We start from the raw sequence: 14,219 nt of genomic DNA on the forward strand, positions 1-14,219 counted from the left end.
CCATCTGTATTTCCAGAGATTAACTACTTTACTACAGATAAGTCAGTCAAGTTTAGGTTAGAATTAGTATATCAAAGAATTATGTCATGAAGAGTTACTATTCACATTACTAAAACTAGATATCTTTTAAATCTTTTTAATATAGGGAGGAAAAATGTATGTATCAGGAGATTAACCTTAAATTTTTTGTGATACACTTCAGTGTATCATAACAAAAGCAATATTTGCCCTAGAAGTCTCAATCAGAGGCACAAAATAGTAAAATGGAACATGAGTTTTGGTCCATGTGACTTTTCCTTCATAACTGAAGAATTATCTCTTTCAAATAGGACAGATAGGGTATTTTATTGTCACAAAACAACTGTTGATCAATAATACCAAATTAGCTGTATTACAGATTTTGGTGCATGTCAATATTGCAACAGGAATAAAATCTTGATTTCTATCAGCTTTGGATTTTTTTCTCTTCAAGAATCCTTCCACCTATTTTTCCTGTTAACATACTTGAAGCTTATTTAATTTTACCCCTCAGACTTTTGAGAGACAGCTAGCTGTACAGAGCAATCCTTAGACAATTCTAAATTTAGAAAGAAGTAGATTCTTAAATGGTTTATCAAAAACAAGTTTGGTTTAAATACAGTTTTCATGTACTAACTTATTTACTTTCATTTTTTATTACAATTTTGACCCCACCAGCACCTGGGATCTTAATTTCTGGATGAGAGATAGAACCCATGCCTCTGCAGTGGAAGTTAAAGAGTCTTAACCAGCATGACTGCCAGACAAGTCCTACATTTTGTTATTTTCTAATTTAAAGCCAGACTTACATCTCAGTTGCCTTTGAGGATGCAGAATTTATGGATTTATCATTTCTGTTTTTTAATGAAAAGCCTTCACTCTATTTAACAAGAATTTGTTGATGACATAAATCTAGAAATATGACTCACTGGTATGTTCCTAGTGGTTTGAAATTAGAGGAGTTTGGATGTGGTCAGCAATGAGAGACATGGGTGCTCAATAGGGTCTCAGCCACATAGAAAAGCTTTCATGCCAGAAAGGTAAACAGGCTGGACTTCAGGTGGGGATGGGACCTGCAGTTAAAGACCTTTCTCAGTTCTAACAGGCTCGTTGTCATGCTCACCTGTGTACACAAGCAGGCACGTCAGGGAACAGATCAGCTCCAGGGCCAGGGTGGCCAAAATGAGGTTCAGGTACCATGTGCTGGGCTCAGGGAAGGAGTGCTGCAGGCAGAGGAGAAGGAGGAGTGCCGTGCTGCCTGCAGGGAGGAGATGTACACAGGTGGGGGCACAGCCGGGATCCAAGCACCCCGGCCACCACCACAGCAGGGGCATGCACCCTCAGTTATTCGGCAAGAAGGAAGTTAGAGGATGGAAATCAAACACAAATAAACAACACTGCCAAAAGTAAATGATGTCCATAACACAAATAGAGAAGAATCTGGACTTTCTTAAAACTCAAGGAGTAAGTTTCTACAAGGACCCAGTGGCCCCTTCTGGTCATGCACCACAGTCAAGGGCAGGGCGAGGGTCCAGAAAAACCCAGGACACACTGCTGACCTTGGACAGATGATCCAACACCTCTACTTACTGTGACATATGGGATGATGGTACCTTCCTCACAGAGCTGCTGTGAGGAGTAAATAAGTCTGTGTGTGAAAAACACTTAGAATGATGCCTAGCCTGTGAGTATTCAATAAATATGAGCTGTTCCCCCCTGCTCAGATATCCATTATTTATTTTTGAAGATCATTTTAACTTCATCCTATACTTTTATTTTGAAGACTGTCAAAGAAAAGTTTGGGCTTCCCAGGTGGCTCAGTGGTAAAGAATCAGCCTGCCAATTCAGGAGCTGGAGGAGTTGTGAGTTTGATCTTCAAGTTGGGAAGATCCCCTGGTAAAGGAACTGGTAACCCACTCCAGTATTCTTGTCTGGAGGATTCTGTGGACAGAGGAGCCTGGAGGGCTGCAGTCCACGGGGGTCACAAAGAGTTGGATGTGACTGAGCATGCACATGCATCAAAGAAAAGTTTAGGGGCAGAAATCATTCTTATAGTGTTTTATCTTAGAATTTCCTAAAACTAACACATTTATCTAAATCTGATCATGGCTGGGGAGATGCTTATTTGACTTACCTTCTATTTCTTGGTACAATGCGATTATTTTGAGCCATGATTTTAAATAACCTATCAGAAGTCTCTCTACACAAAGCAATAGTCTAGCACAAATCCCTAAGGCCTCTCCTTACACTCACAAATGTTAGTGTCTTAGCATGTTGACCAAGAGCTCAATTTATAAATTAGCTTTATGTACAAGGAAAATTTAATTTTACAGCTTTAGGAAGAGGAAAAAACTAGAGGAAAACCTCTGCAGGGAAAGTGAACACAGTTTCCAAAGGATTTTTGATATCCTGAGAAGGCCTATGTCAGCAAGGTGGCAGGACATGGGGTGAACCTGCAGGCAGCAGCAGAGACTGCTGAAGTAAGACATTCTCCTGATAACAAACACTGTAGACATGAGAGCACCCCACCCACTCTGCCCATGTTTCAGTGAAGGGTTAAGTTTTCAAATCGATGAAAAAAACAACTAAACGTGCAACTTGTTATGTAGCTAGTAATATTTGAAAGAGTTCAAGATTAAGGAAGGAGAAGAGAAAAATCAGATAAATACTTTCAGCTTACTGGAAGGAAACCAAAGCCCTTTTTCCCATCTCTACAAAATAAAGTCAAATCAATTTATTTTTCTCTCTGCAGAGAAAAACAAGTGTCAAGATGAAGCTAAACAATACCCAGAAATACTATCATAGGCCAAAAAAAAAAAGAATGGTTACACCCTTCAGATTAACTGGAAGTTCTATATCCTCATAGATTTATGTTCTTTTCTTCAAATTAGAAAAAATATATATTTAAAGAAAATAGAAACAGAGTGGTGGGATGATTTGGGAGAATGACATTCTAACATGTATACTATCATGTGAATTGAATCGCCAGTCTATGTCTGACGCAGGATGCAGCATGCTTGGGGCTGGTGCATGGGGATGACCCAGAAAGATGTTATGGGGAGGGAGGTGGGAGGGGGGTTCATGTTTGGGAATGCATGTAAGAATTAAAGATTTTAAAATTTAAAAAATAAAAAACTAAAAAAAAAAAAAAAAAGAAACAGAGTAAACATCTGCCCCAATCTCTTGGATTTTCTGGTTCCTTATATAAGCAACTTGAAAGTGAAGCCTTCTGTGATTGTTTAGAAACAGGTTGTGATTAAGGGTCATACATGTAGCAATAATTTCAAAGTCAAAAGAAAGGCAAAAAATGGCTAGAAAATGGAAGCAACCTAGATGTCCGTCAGCAGATGAATGGATAAGAAAGTTGTGGTACATATACACAATGGAATATTACTCAGCTATTAAAAAGAAGGCATTTCAATCAGTTCTAATGAGGTGGATGAAACTGAAGCCTATTATACAGAGTGAAGTAAGTCAGAAAGAAAAACACCAAACAGTATATTAACACATATATATTAAATTTAGAAAGATGGTAATGATGACCCTATATGCGAGACAGCAAAAGAGACAGAGATGTAAAGAACAGACTTTTGGACTCTGCGGGAGAAGGGGAGGGTGAGATGATTTGAGAAAACAGCATTGAAACATGTATATTATCATATATGAAATAGATCACTAGTCCAAGTTTGATACATGAGACAGCTGCTCAGGGCTGGTGCACTGGGATGACCCAGAGGGATGGGATGGTGAGGGAGGAGGCAGGGGGGTTCAGGATGGGGGACATATGTGCACCCATGGCTGATTCATGTCAATGTATGGCCAAAACCACCACAATACTGTAAAGTAATTAGCCTTCAATTAAAATAAATTAATTTTAAAAAAAAGATTAGACAATCTCTTGGTGATTTCAATACTATTTCCAGACCAGCACTGGAGAAACTGAACATACAGTCAGCATACAGGTCAGTATATAGACAAGATTCCACTTTTGCTTTGTCACAGGCACAGAGTATAAGTGACATCTTCTGGCCAAAAACAAGCACTGCACACTAGCCATGAAGTGAAAGTGAAGGTCACTCAGCCCTGTCCAATTCTTTGGGACCCCATGGACTATACAATCCACGGAATTTCCAGGCCAGAATACTGGAGTGGGTAGCCTTTCCCTTCTCAAGGGGACCTTCTCCCCCAGGAATCGAATACAGGTCTCCTGCATTGCAGGCAGAATCTTTATCAGCTGAGCCACAAGGGAAGCCAAAGAATACTAGAATGGGTAGCCTATCTTCTCTTCAGGGGATCTTCCCAACCCAGGGATTGAACCAGGGTCTCCTGCATTGCAGGTGGATTCTTTACTGAGCTATCAGGGAAGCCCACACATGAGCAGTAGAAAGCAGAAACAGCTCTTCCTCTGGAGAAGGAGTTAAGGCCACCCCCTTGGAGATGTATCAGGACTAGTCATCCCACTACAATGCTTCTTTCTCTGCAATCCCTGGGCCCTCCACCCCCACTGAGAACCTCACTGAGCAGATTAACTTGCAGCCTGACTTTTAAGAAAAGGCACTACAGAATACAGAAGAAAAAAAAATTAAACTCTATAGAGCTGTTTTTCTGTGAAAAGATTAATTTCTAATTTGGCTTCAAAATGTTTAATCATTTATTCTGGACTCAAATTGAAACAGAGGGCTTTTTATTTAAAAAAAAAAAAAGGTAGAAACTTTGACAATTAGGCAAAAATACATGAGAGTTCAAATTAATTCCATTAAGCCTTTAAAATGTCTGCAGCAATAAAGAAAAGCAGGTAGGCATATGTTCAAAGTCCTCGATGGACTTTCTGATCTTGCATTAACAAATTGCTTTCCACATTTCTGTTTTAAATAATACATCTTATTATAAAACAGTCTCTCTCTTACTGCAAGAAAAGCATTATGCTGTTGTTTAGTCACGAAGTTGTGTCCGACTCTTTGTGATGCTATGGAGCCTCTGTCCATGGGCTTTCCCAGGAAAGGATATTGCAGTCGGTAAGAAAAGCATGAAGCTTCGTGTAAAATAAAATAACTCTCTCTTATCCTACAAGTATAAACTAGCATCAGCTTTATATCTCCTTGAGATAAACAAGACTGCTAGTAGCAAGAGGAATGAAGGGAGTCACATTTCACCCAGGCCTTCCTTGCTCACAATTAAGTAGACAGACAGTGCCACAGTAAAATATGCCTTTTTGTCATAAAGGTTGTTTTAAGCTGATTAGTTTTAAGAAATGGTAGACAAAGATGAAGTTCTGAAAACCAACTAGGGGTTAGCTTTTATGAGAGGCATTTACATTTATAAGGGAAATCTCCATTGATAAGGTGATATCCCTCTATATATCAGGATGAAATAAGAGAGCCTTCCTAAGTGAACAAAGCAAAGAAATAGAGGAAAATAATAGAATGGGAAGACTAGAGATCTCTTCAAGAAAATTAGAGATATCAAGGGAACATTTCATGCAAAGATGGGTACAATAAAGGATAGAAACAGTATGGACCTAAAAGAAGCAGAAGATATTAAGAAGAGGTGGGAAGAATACACAAAAGAACTATACAAAAAAGATCTTAATAACCCAGACAACCATGCTGGTGTGATCACTCACCAAGAGACAAACATCCTGGAATGCGAAGTAAAGTGGGGCTTAGAAAACATCACTACAAACAAAGCTACTGAAGGTGATGGAATTCCAGCTGAGCTATTTCAAATCCTAAAAGATTATGCTGTTAAAGTGCTGCACTCAATATGCGAGCAAATTTTGGAAAACTCAGCAGTGCCAACAAGACTGGAAAAGGTCAGTTTTCATTCTAATCCTGAAGGACAATGCTAAAGAATGCTCAAACTACTGCATAATTGCACTAATTTCACATGCTAGCAAGGTCATGCTCAAAATTCTCCAAGCTGGGCTTCAACAGTATGTGAACCAAAAACTTCCAGATGTACAAGCTGGATTTAGAAAAGGCAGTGGAACCAGAGATCAAATTGGCAACATCCACTGGATCGTAGGAAAAGCAAGAGAATTCCAGAAAAACATCTACTTCTGCTTCATTTTGTACTCTAAAGCCTTTGACTGTGTGGATCACAACTGTGGAAAATTCTTAAAAGAGATGAGGATACCAGACCACCTTACCTGCCTCCTGAGGAACCTGTATGCAGGTTAAGAGGCAACAGTTGAACCGCACATGGAACAACAGACTGGTTCCAAATCGGGAAAAGAGTATACAAGGCTGTATACCGTCACCTTGCCTATTTAATTTATATGCAGAGCACATCATATGAAATACCAGGCTGGATGAAGCACAAGCTGGAATCAAGATTGCAGGGAGAAATATCAGTAACCTCAGATATGCAGATGATACCACCATTATGGCAGAAAGTGAAGAGGAACTAAAGAGCCTCTTGATGAAGGTGAAAGAGGAAAGTGAAAAAGCTGGCTTAAAACTCAACATTCAAAAAACTAAGATCATGGTATCCGGTCCCATCACTTCATGGCAAATAGATGGGGAAAAAAATGTAAACAGTGAGAGACTTTATTTTCTTGGGCTCCAAAATCACTGCAGATGGTGACTGCAGCCATAAAATTAAAAGATGCTTGCTCCTTGGAAGTAAAGCTATGACAAACCTAGATAGTATATTAAAAAGCAGAGACATCACTTTGCCAATAAATGTCTGTATAGTCAAAGCTATGGTTCTTCCAGTAGTCACGTATGGATGTGAGAGTTGGAACATAAAGAATGCTGAGCACCAAAGAATTGATGCTTTCGAACTGTGGTGTTTGAGAAGACTCTTGAGAATCCTTTGGACAGCAGGAGATCCAACCAGTAAATCCTAAAGGAAATCAACCTTGAATATTCATTGGAAGGACTGATGCTCAAACTGAAGCTCCAATACTCTGGCCAACTGATGCGAAAAGCCGACTCATCAGAAAAGACCTTGATGCTAGAAAAGATAGTAAGTAGGCAGAGAAGGGGATAACAGAGGACAAGATGGTTAGATGGCATCACTGACTCATTGGACATGAGTTGGAGCAAGCTCTGGGAGACAGTGAAGGACAGGGAAGCCTAGTGTGCTGCAGTCCATGGGGTCGCAAAGAGTTGGACATGACTAAGGGACTGAACAATAACAAATACCACAATGACTCTAACTCTCTAGAAACTAATCATGGAAAAGGCAAGAAATCAATGGAAATCTGCTTAACAACCTTACCATTGCTTATTGCGCTTCTCCTGGTCACCTCTCAGAATTACTGCCCCCTGCAATCTTTCCCATCTTCTTTGGTCTTTAGCTGTAGATGTTATTGAAGTAGGTGGCTTAGGCCATTTTCGAGTCACTCAGTTCTCTTGGGTCTCTCTCTTGTATATTGTTGTTTAGTTGCTGTGTCTGACTCTTTTGTGACCCCATGGACTATAGCCCACCAGACTCTTCTATAAATGGGATTTCCCAGGCAATCATACTGGAATGGGTTGCCATTTCCTTCTCCAGGCGTCTTCCAACCCAAGGATTGATTACATCTCCTGCACTGGTAAACAAGTTCTTTACCACTGAGACACCAGGGAAGCATCTCCCTTGTATACAGGAAGTATAATGTTATTAAACTTGTTTTTTTTTTTTCTTTCCTTCTGTTAACCTGTCTTTTTTTGGTGGAATCTCAGCTAAAAACCTAGAAGGGAAGAGAAAATATTTTTCCTCCTCTATATAACAAATACAGATTTCTAAGGGAAATACAAGAAAAATTTCAAGACATTAAGGTGATATGAATTTTAGTGGCCACATCACTCTCACAGAAACAACAGCATATATTTGATTATAAAACCAAACTTAACACCTTATTCTGCTGTCATTTATGCCACTCAAGCAAGCTGCCAAAGGGCTGAGTGAGACAACTGAACTTACCAGTGGAGTGTATCATCAGTGGAAGTCTTTTCAGATGTCTTGTTGACCGGTAGATCTTGTTATAGCCTCGGTTTCTTACTTTGCAATGGTGATACTGGATGTATCGTTCAAGAAGGAAATACAGAATCCACAAAATAACTTTTCCAAGGATTATGACTGTCTGAACTTTCAGTGGGTTGGTATAGTTTCCTGGGCACTTGTCCTCCATTGGATTGGGGTAAGAACAAAGCACACCTGTTAAAAATGCTAAAATAACAAACACAAGCTGGTAGAAAAGAAAACAGTAGGATTAACATTCAACATTTGGATTTAAGAAACAATAAGGTCCATGCCCAGCACATACTCTTATACCTGTGACTTTCACTATCCTATTTTTTATGAATTTAAAAATGGATTTTTGCTATTTTTACAAACTTTTTAAACAGATAACCTGGAGAAAATTTTGCAGAAAATTTGAGGAAAAAACAAATTCCAAATAAGAAAATAAAAACCACCCTAAATCCCATCTGCTAGAGATGAGTACTTCAATTTTAAATGCAGTTTCCTGTCCACTTATTTTATTAAAAAGAGTAAAAACAATTAATTCAGCACCTCAAAAGTAACTAATAAACATCATGCATTAAAGTTTATTTCTAATTTCAGTTTTAAGAGAACTAAAATAATTGTCCAATTAGATTGACAAAATTTTAAAGACTGGTATCAAAATATGGGCAAACGGTCTTACAAAATGCTGACTGGTCTGGGATGTCTTGTTGAAAATAATTTGGAAATATCTTGACTGAGAAATTCTATCTTAAGACCCAGTCACTCAGAAGTAAAAGCAGAAGTAAAAGATATTTTACTTCAGTTTTCTCTGTATTTTAAAAGAAAAAAAAGTAAACTGCCCAAGTATATGTGTGTATCCAAAGCAGAATATTTGAATAAATTAAGGTATACCCACTCACATAATAGAATGTTATTCAGCTATAAAAGAATTAATTGAAGTTCTATCTATTAGTTTGGGTGGATATCTATGACATGTTAAGATTTAAAAACACTAATGTTTAAAGTAGTAGTTGAAAGTGCGGTCTCCAGACCAGTTAGAAATGCAAACTCTCAAGCCCCAAATCGACACCTCTGGGGTAGCAGCCAGCAGCCTGTGGTGTAATAAGCCTGTCAGGGGGTCTGATGTATGTTCAAGTTTGAGAAATGTTGTTTAGAAATAAATACTGTAGTACCTATTTTTTTTCCTTGGAAATGGGAGACCTCCTTTTACAATGTGGTAATCTTTTTGTATATATTTGTATGAACTTAGATCATGGCATCCGTTCCCATCACTTCATGGGAAATAGATGGGGAAACAGTGTAAACAGTGTCAGACTTTATTTTTTTCGGGTTCCCAAATCACTGCAGATGGTGACTGCAGTCATGAAATTAAAAGACGCTTACTCCTTAGAAGAAAAGTTATGACCAACCTAGATACCATATCAAAAGCAGAGACATTACTTTGCCGACTAAGGTCCATCTAGTCAAGGCTCTGGTTTTTCCAGTAGTCATGTATGGATGTGAGAGTTGGACTGTGAAGAAGGCTGAGCGCCGAAGAATGGATGCTTTTGAACTGTGGTGTTGGAGAAGACTCTTGAGAGTTCCTTGGACTGCAAGGAGATCGACCCAGTCCATTCTGAAGGAGATCAGCCCTGGGATTTCATTGGAAGGAATGATGCTAAAGCTGAAACTCCAGTACTTTGGCCACCTCATGCGAAGAGTTGACTCATTGGAAAAGACTCTGATGCTGGGAGGGATTGGGGGCAGGAGGAGAAGGGGCCAACAGAGGATGAGCTGGCTGGATGGCATCACTGACTCGATGGACGTGAGTCTGAGTGAACTCCGGGAGTTGGTGATGCACAGGGAGGCCTGGCATGCTGCAATTCATGGGGTCGCAAAGAGTCAGACATAACTGAGCGACTGAACTGAACTGAACTGAACAAAAGATACTGCAAGAAATACAACAAACTCTGAGATATATTTATTAACTCAGGGAGAAGGGGTGAAGCAGAGAAATGGGCAGAGTATATCTCGGTATACTGTGTTTTACTTGTTATAAAAGGAAGTATTATTCTGTAATATTTTGAAAAATCATATTAAAGAAAATTTTAAATGTTGTCATTAGCATCCATCACCAAGCAGGCACCTATCACCAAGCAGGGAGTCTTATCATGTAATAAATCTATTTAAAATGTATGTGATTTGTCAAGAGTAGTAATATTTGCTATATTATGCACATCCTCATAAAGCAAAAGTGGAAAAGTCAACATACTCCCTCTACTGTAATGTACTGTACATTGAACCTAACTGAACCATTTATACAAAGTAGCATATAAAGGCATTAATTTTTCTTGTTCTTTAACACAAGATTATCTTAGTCCTAAAATTAGGGCAATCAGTGCCATAATAGCAAAGGCAAGCAATTTTTTTAAGTGTTGTGTACATGTATGTGTATGTATGTATCACATACATAAAAAGTATGAATACAAAATACACAAAAAGGCACCAGGAAAGAAGTGCTTCAGCTGCTGTCTGGAAATTAGGAAGTCATGGCAGAACCAGGCCACTTGCTAGATGTATAGAGGAGCACACGCATACCTCTGTCCTCAATGCAGTCAGTTCTCTCACAGCGCACCTCACTGGAGCAGCAGCTGGGCCAGTCCTCAACCACGTCCACTCTCCTCATGAATACCCAAGAAGCGGCAAGATTTTGCCCTCTTTTGATTTTTCACATTTCAGCAAAGAGCAACTGCAGCCCCTGGTGCTTGAGACTACAGTCATCAAAATGAGGAAGAGACTTGGAACAGAGCCCCCAGCGAGCCTCCAAGACCATCCATACATGTGTCTTGTTTTTATGATGTTGAACTTTACTTATTTCTTTTTATTGAGGAACATAACTGACATAAAATGTGTTGATTTGGAAAATTCATATGTTGCAAAATGATGGCCACCATAGCTTTAGCCAATACCTGTATCATATCATATAATTACCATTTCTTTTTTGTGGTAAGAGCAATTATTTAGTCTCCGAGCAACTTTGAAATTTATAATATTATAGTGTTGACTATAATCTCTATACTATGCATTAGATCTCCAGGATTTATTTATCTTGTGGTTGACATGTTTTAAAAATCCCCAGACATTTGTAATTTTATCATATAAAACATGGGAAAACATTATACTGATTTCTCTGTTTAACATTATTTCCTAGGTGTAAATAAATTGATAAATGTCTGTCAACATATAGATTTATCTATATCTTTTTTGTTGTTTTTAGAACTGAAAAAGTAATACATGATATGGTAAAAAAAACTTTTCAAATAGTACAAAAGGTAAACATTAAAACATATTAGGTGTCCATTCCATTGAGGTGCTCAGTGCAACTAGTATTAAAAGGATGTCTGCTTCTGGAAATACTCTATTACAGAATACAGAATAAATGTTAAATGTTTCCAGTACCAATTACAAGGGGGTGGGTGAGCAGGAGGCGAGCAAGCTTTTAACACCAGCTGCATGTACTACTGCTACAGCTAAGTTGCTTTGGTCATGTCCGACTCTGTAAGACCCCATAGCCCACCAGGCTCCCCTGTCCCTGGGATTCTCCAGGCAAGAACACTGGAGTGGGTTGCCATTTCCTTCTCCAATGCATGAAAGTGAAAAGTGAAAGTGAAGTCGCTCAGTCGTGTCCGACTCTTAGCGACCCCAGGGACTGGTGCCTACCAGGCTCCTCCATCCACAGGATTTTCCAAGCAAGAGTACTGGAGTGGGGTGCCATTCAACTCAATTCTGACACTATCTACCTGGTATATCCACTATCCACCTAAAATCACTTCCACTATCCACCGAGGTATCAGATTCCCTCGGTATCGGCCCAGTCCCACAAGACTACCCCCACTTCAGATGCTAATTGCAAGTCTAGCTTGTAACCAGTGTTTCTTACCCACTGGCTACAAATCAAAGATTCCCACCAACTCCCTCTTGGGCTCAATTAGTTTGCTAAACAGGCTCACAGAACACAAGAAACCTATTTACTCTCCAGATTACCAATTTATTACAAAGGATATTAAAGGATGCACATCGACAGCCCAATGAAGAGACACACTGGGTGAGGCCCCAAAGGAGCTCCTGTCCTGGTGGAGTTCAGGGCCTGGCAGTATGGCACATCACAAGCGTTCTGGCTCACTAACCTAGAAGCTATCTGAACCCCTTCCTTTTGAGCTTTTACGGAGGCTTCACTACATAGGCCTGGTTGATTAAATCCCTGGCAGTCAGTGAATGATTCAACCTCCAGCCCCTTTCCCATCCCCAGAAGTCAGAGGGTGGGATGGTATGTTCCAACCTTCTGTCCCTGCTTAGTTTCCCTGGCTGTTGCCCCATCCTTCAGGTGCTTTTCAAAGTCAACTCATCAACATAAACAGAAATGGTGGAAAGATGCTTGCTATATCAAGACACCCAGTTCACCTTTATGACACTGAAGTGATTTTAGGAACTGAAGACAAAAGACCAAAAATTGTAACAAAAGATACTCCCATTGCTCTTATTGCTCAGGAAATTCCCAGGGTTTTTGGGAGCTGAGAGCCAGAAACCAAGGATGACGACCCAGTGCACCTGAGAACTCTACTCTGATCACCTGAATGACCAAATACGTTTCTTATAAGTCACAATATCACCCACATGTCCGAAAGCTCTCTCAACTCCCTTGCAAACATGCAAAAGGAACATTCTGTTCACACCATTGTAAACCCCATTTTTTTCCATTCAACAATGAATCGTGAAGAGTAGTTTAAATACATATACATCTACCCCAAATTTCTAAGTTTCTCTTCTAATATTACATAAGCATTCCTTCCTATGGAAAGGACATACAAAACATCTTCTGGGCAGTGGTAGTTTGCAGTTCCTTCATATTGCAGACAACACTGCTATCATAAACAATATCCTTGCGTGTGTGCAAATATGTCTACAATAAATTCTTTGAAGTAGAAGTATGAGTAAAAAAGTACGCACTCTTTAAATGCTGATAGATACAGCCAAACTGCCCTCTGCCCTCTGAGGAGGTTATAAATTTTTTTTAGAAATATCACCTCTAGAAAAACATCACCTCCAAATGGACCACTTTCCCCCAGCCAACTTACATGTATCAGCAAGAGAAGATTTGCTATGATGACAGTAGGAAGAGGGTGGAATCTGGGCCTAAAATGAGCATGTAAAGAGTGATGTGGAAGCTGCTGGGTGTCCAGAAGAGGGTCATCTTCAATACTCTGGATGAGATCCAAGGAACCCTGGGGTACAGAAAACGCCAATAAACACCACTTTCTGGATTATGTTTTCAAGAAAAACTACTAACTACAAAGCTTTAAAATTCATTATAAAAATTACAGACAAGAAACCACACTCCTTACCTAAAGCCAAATTTGAAAAAAATATCATAAACCTCTTAATAACTACTGTAAATAAATTGGTAAAAATAACAATTATTAAAAGAAGTAAAAGAAATATTGATTCTTTATCTCCAAATAAGGTAATACATAATGGGATTAAAGCAAATGATTTTCTTCAAGCCCTAAAAACGTACTGATTTTTAAAATACTTTATTCAACAGCTTTATTGAGATATAATGTATATAACATAAAATATACTAGCTTAAGTATGCTGCTGCTAAGTCACTTCAGTCGTGTCCAACTCTGTGCGACCCCGGAGACGGCAGCCCACCAGGCTCCCCCGTCCCTGGGATTCTCCAGGCAAGAACACTGGAGTGGGTTGCCATTTCCTTCTCCAACGCATGAAAGTGAAAAGTGAAAGTGAAGTCGCTCAGTCATGTCTGACCCTCAGCGACCCCATGGACTACAGCCTTCCAGGCTCCTCCATCCATGGGATTTTCCAGGCAAGCATACTGGAGTGGGGTGCCATTGCCTTCTCCAAGCTTAAGTATACAATTCAATAAATGTCTGTATATTTATAGTTATGCAACTATTACAACAATTTTAGAACACCTGCAACATGCTAATCATGCCCATTTATAATCACTCCCCATTTCTGTCCCTAGACCTAGGTAACCTATAACCTGTCTTTATAGATTGGTTCTTTTTTTTTTTTTTTGACATTTCATGTAAATGAAATCATAAAAAATGTTCTGAGTCCTGCTTCTTGTACTGAATATGTTTTAGAGTTCATCTGTGTTGTGGCATGTATCAGTAATCAGTTCATTTTTATTGATGAATATGGTATTTCATTATACGGATATATCACATTTTGTTTGACCATTA

The 14,219-nt window shown here is 39.1% G+C and overlaps 1 protein-coding gene across 2 annotated transcripts in view; it reads right to left on the reverse strand.

The window, feature by feature from the left end:
* Positions 1 to 14,219, reverse strand: part of TMEM192 (transmembrane protein 192) — a 31,990-nt gene that overhangs the window by 9,440 nt on the left and 8,331 nt on the right. The window contains exons 2-4 of one of the 2 annotated variants that reach the window (XM_027980299.3): positions 13,089 to 13,235; positions 7,930 to 8,194; positions 1,142 to 1,276 (exon numbers count right to left, since the gene is read on the reverse strand). In XM_027980299.3, the coding sequence (XP_027836100.1) occupies positions 1,142 to 1,276; positions 7,930 to 8,194; positions 13,089 to 13,235 (547 nt within the window). The remainder of the gene's footprint in view (positions 1 to 1,141; positions 1,277 to 7,929; positions 8,195 to 13,088; positions 13,236 to 14,219) is intronic. The other variant, XM_027980300.3, reaches the window with a different exon arrangement.

This window comes from Ovis aries, chromosome 17 (genome assembly GCF_016772045.2).
Source record: "Ovis aries strain OAR_USU_Benz2616 breed Rambouillet chromosome 17, ARS-UI_Ramb_v3.0, whole genome shotgun sequence".
NCBI lineage: Eukaryota > Metazoa > Chordata > Mammalia > Artiodactyla > Bovidae > Ovis > Ovis aries.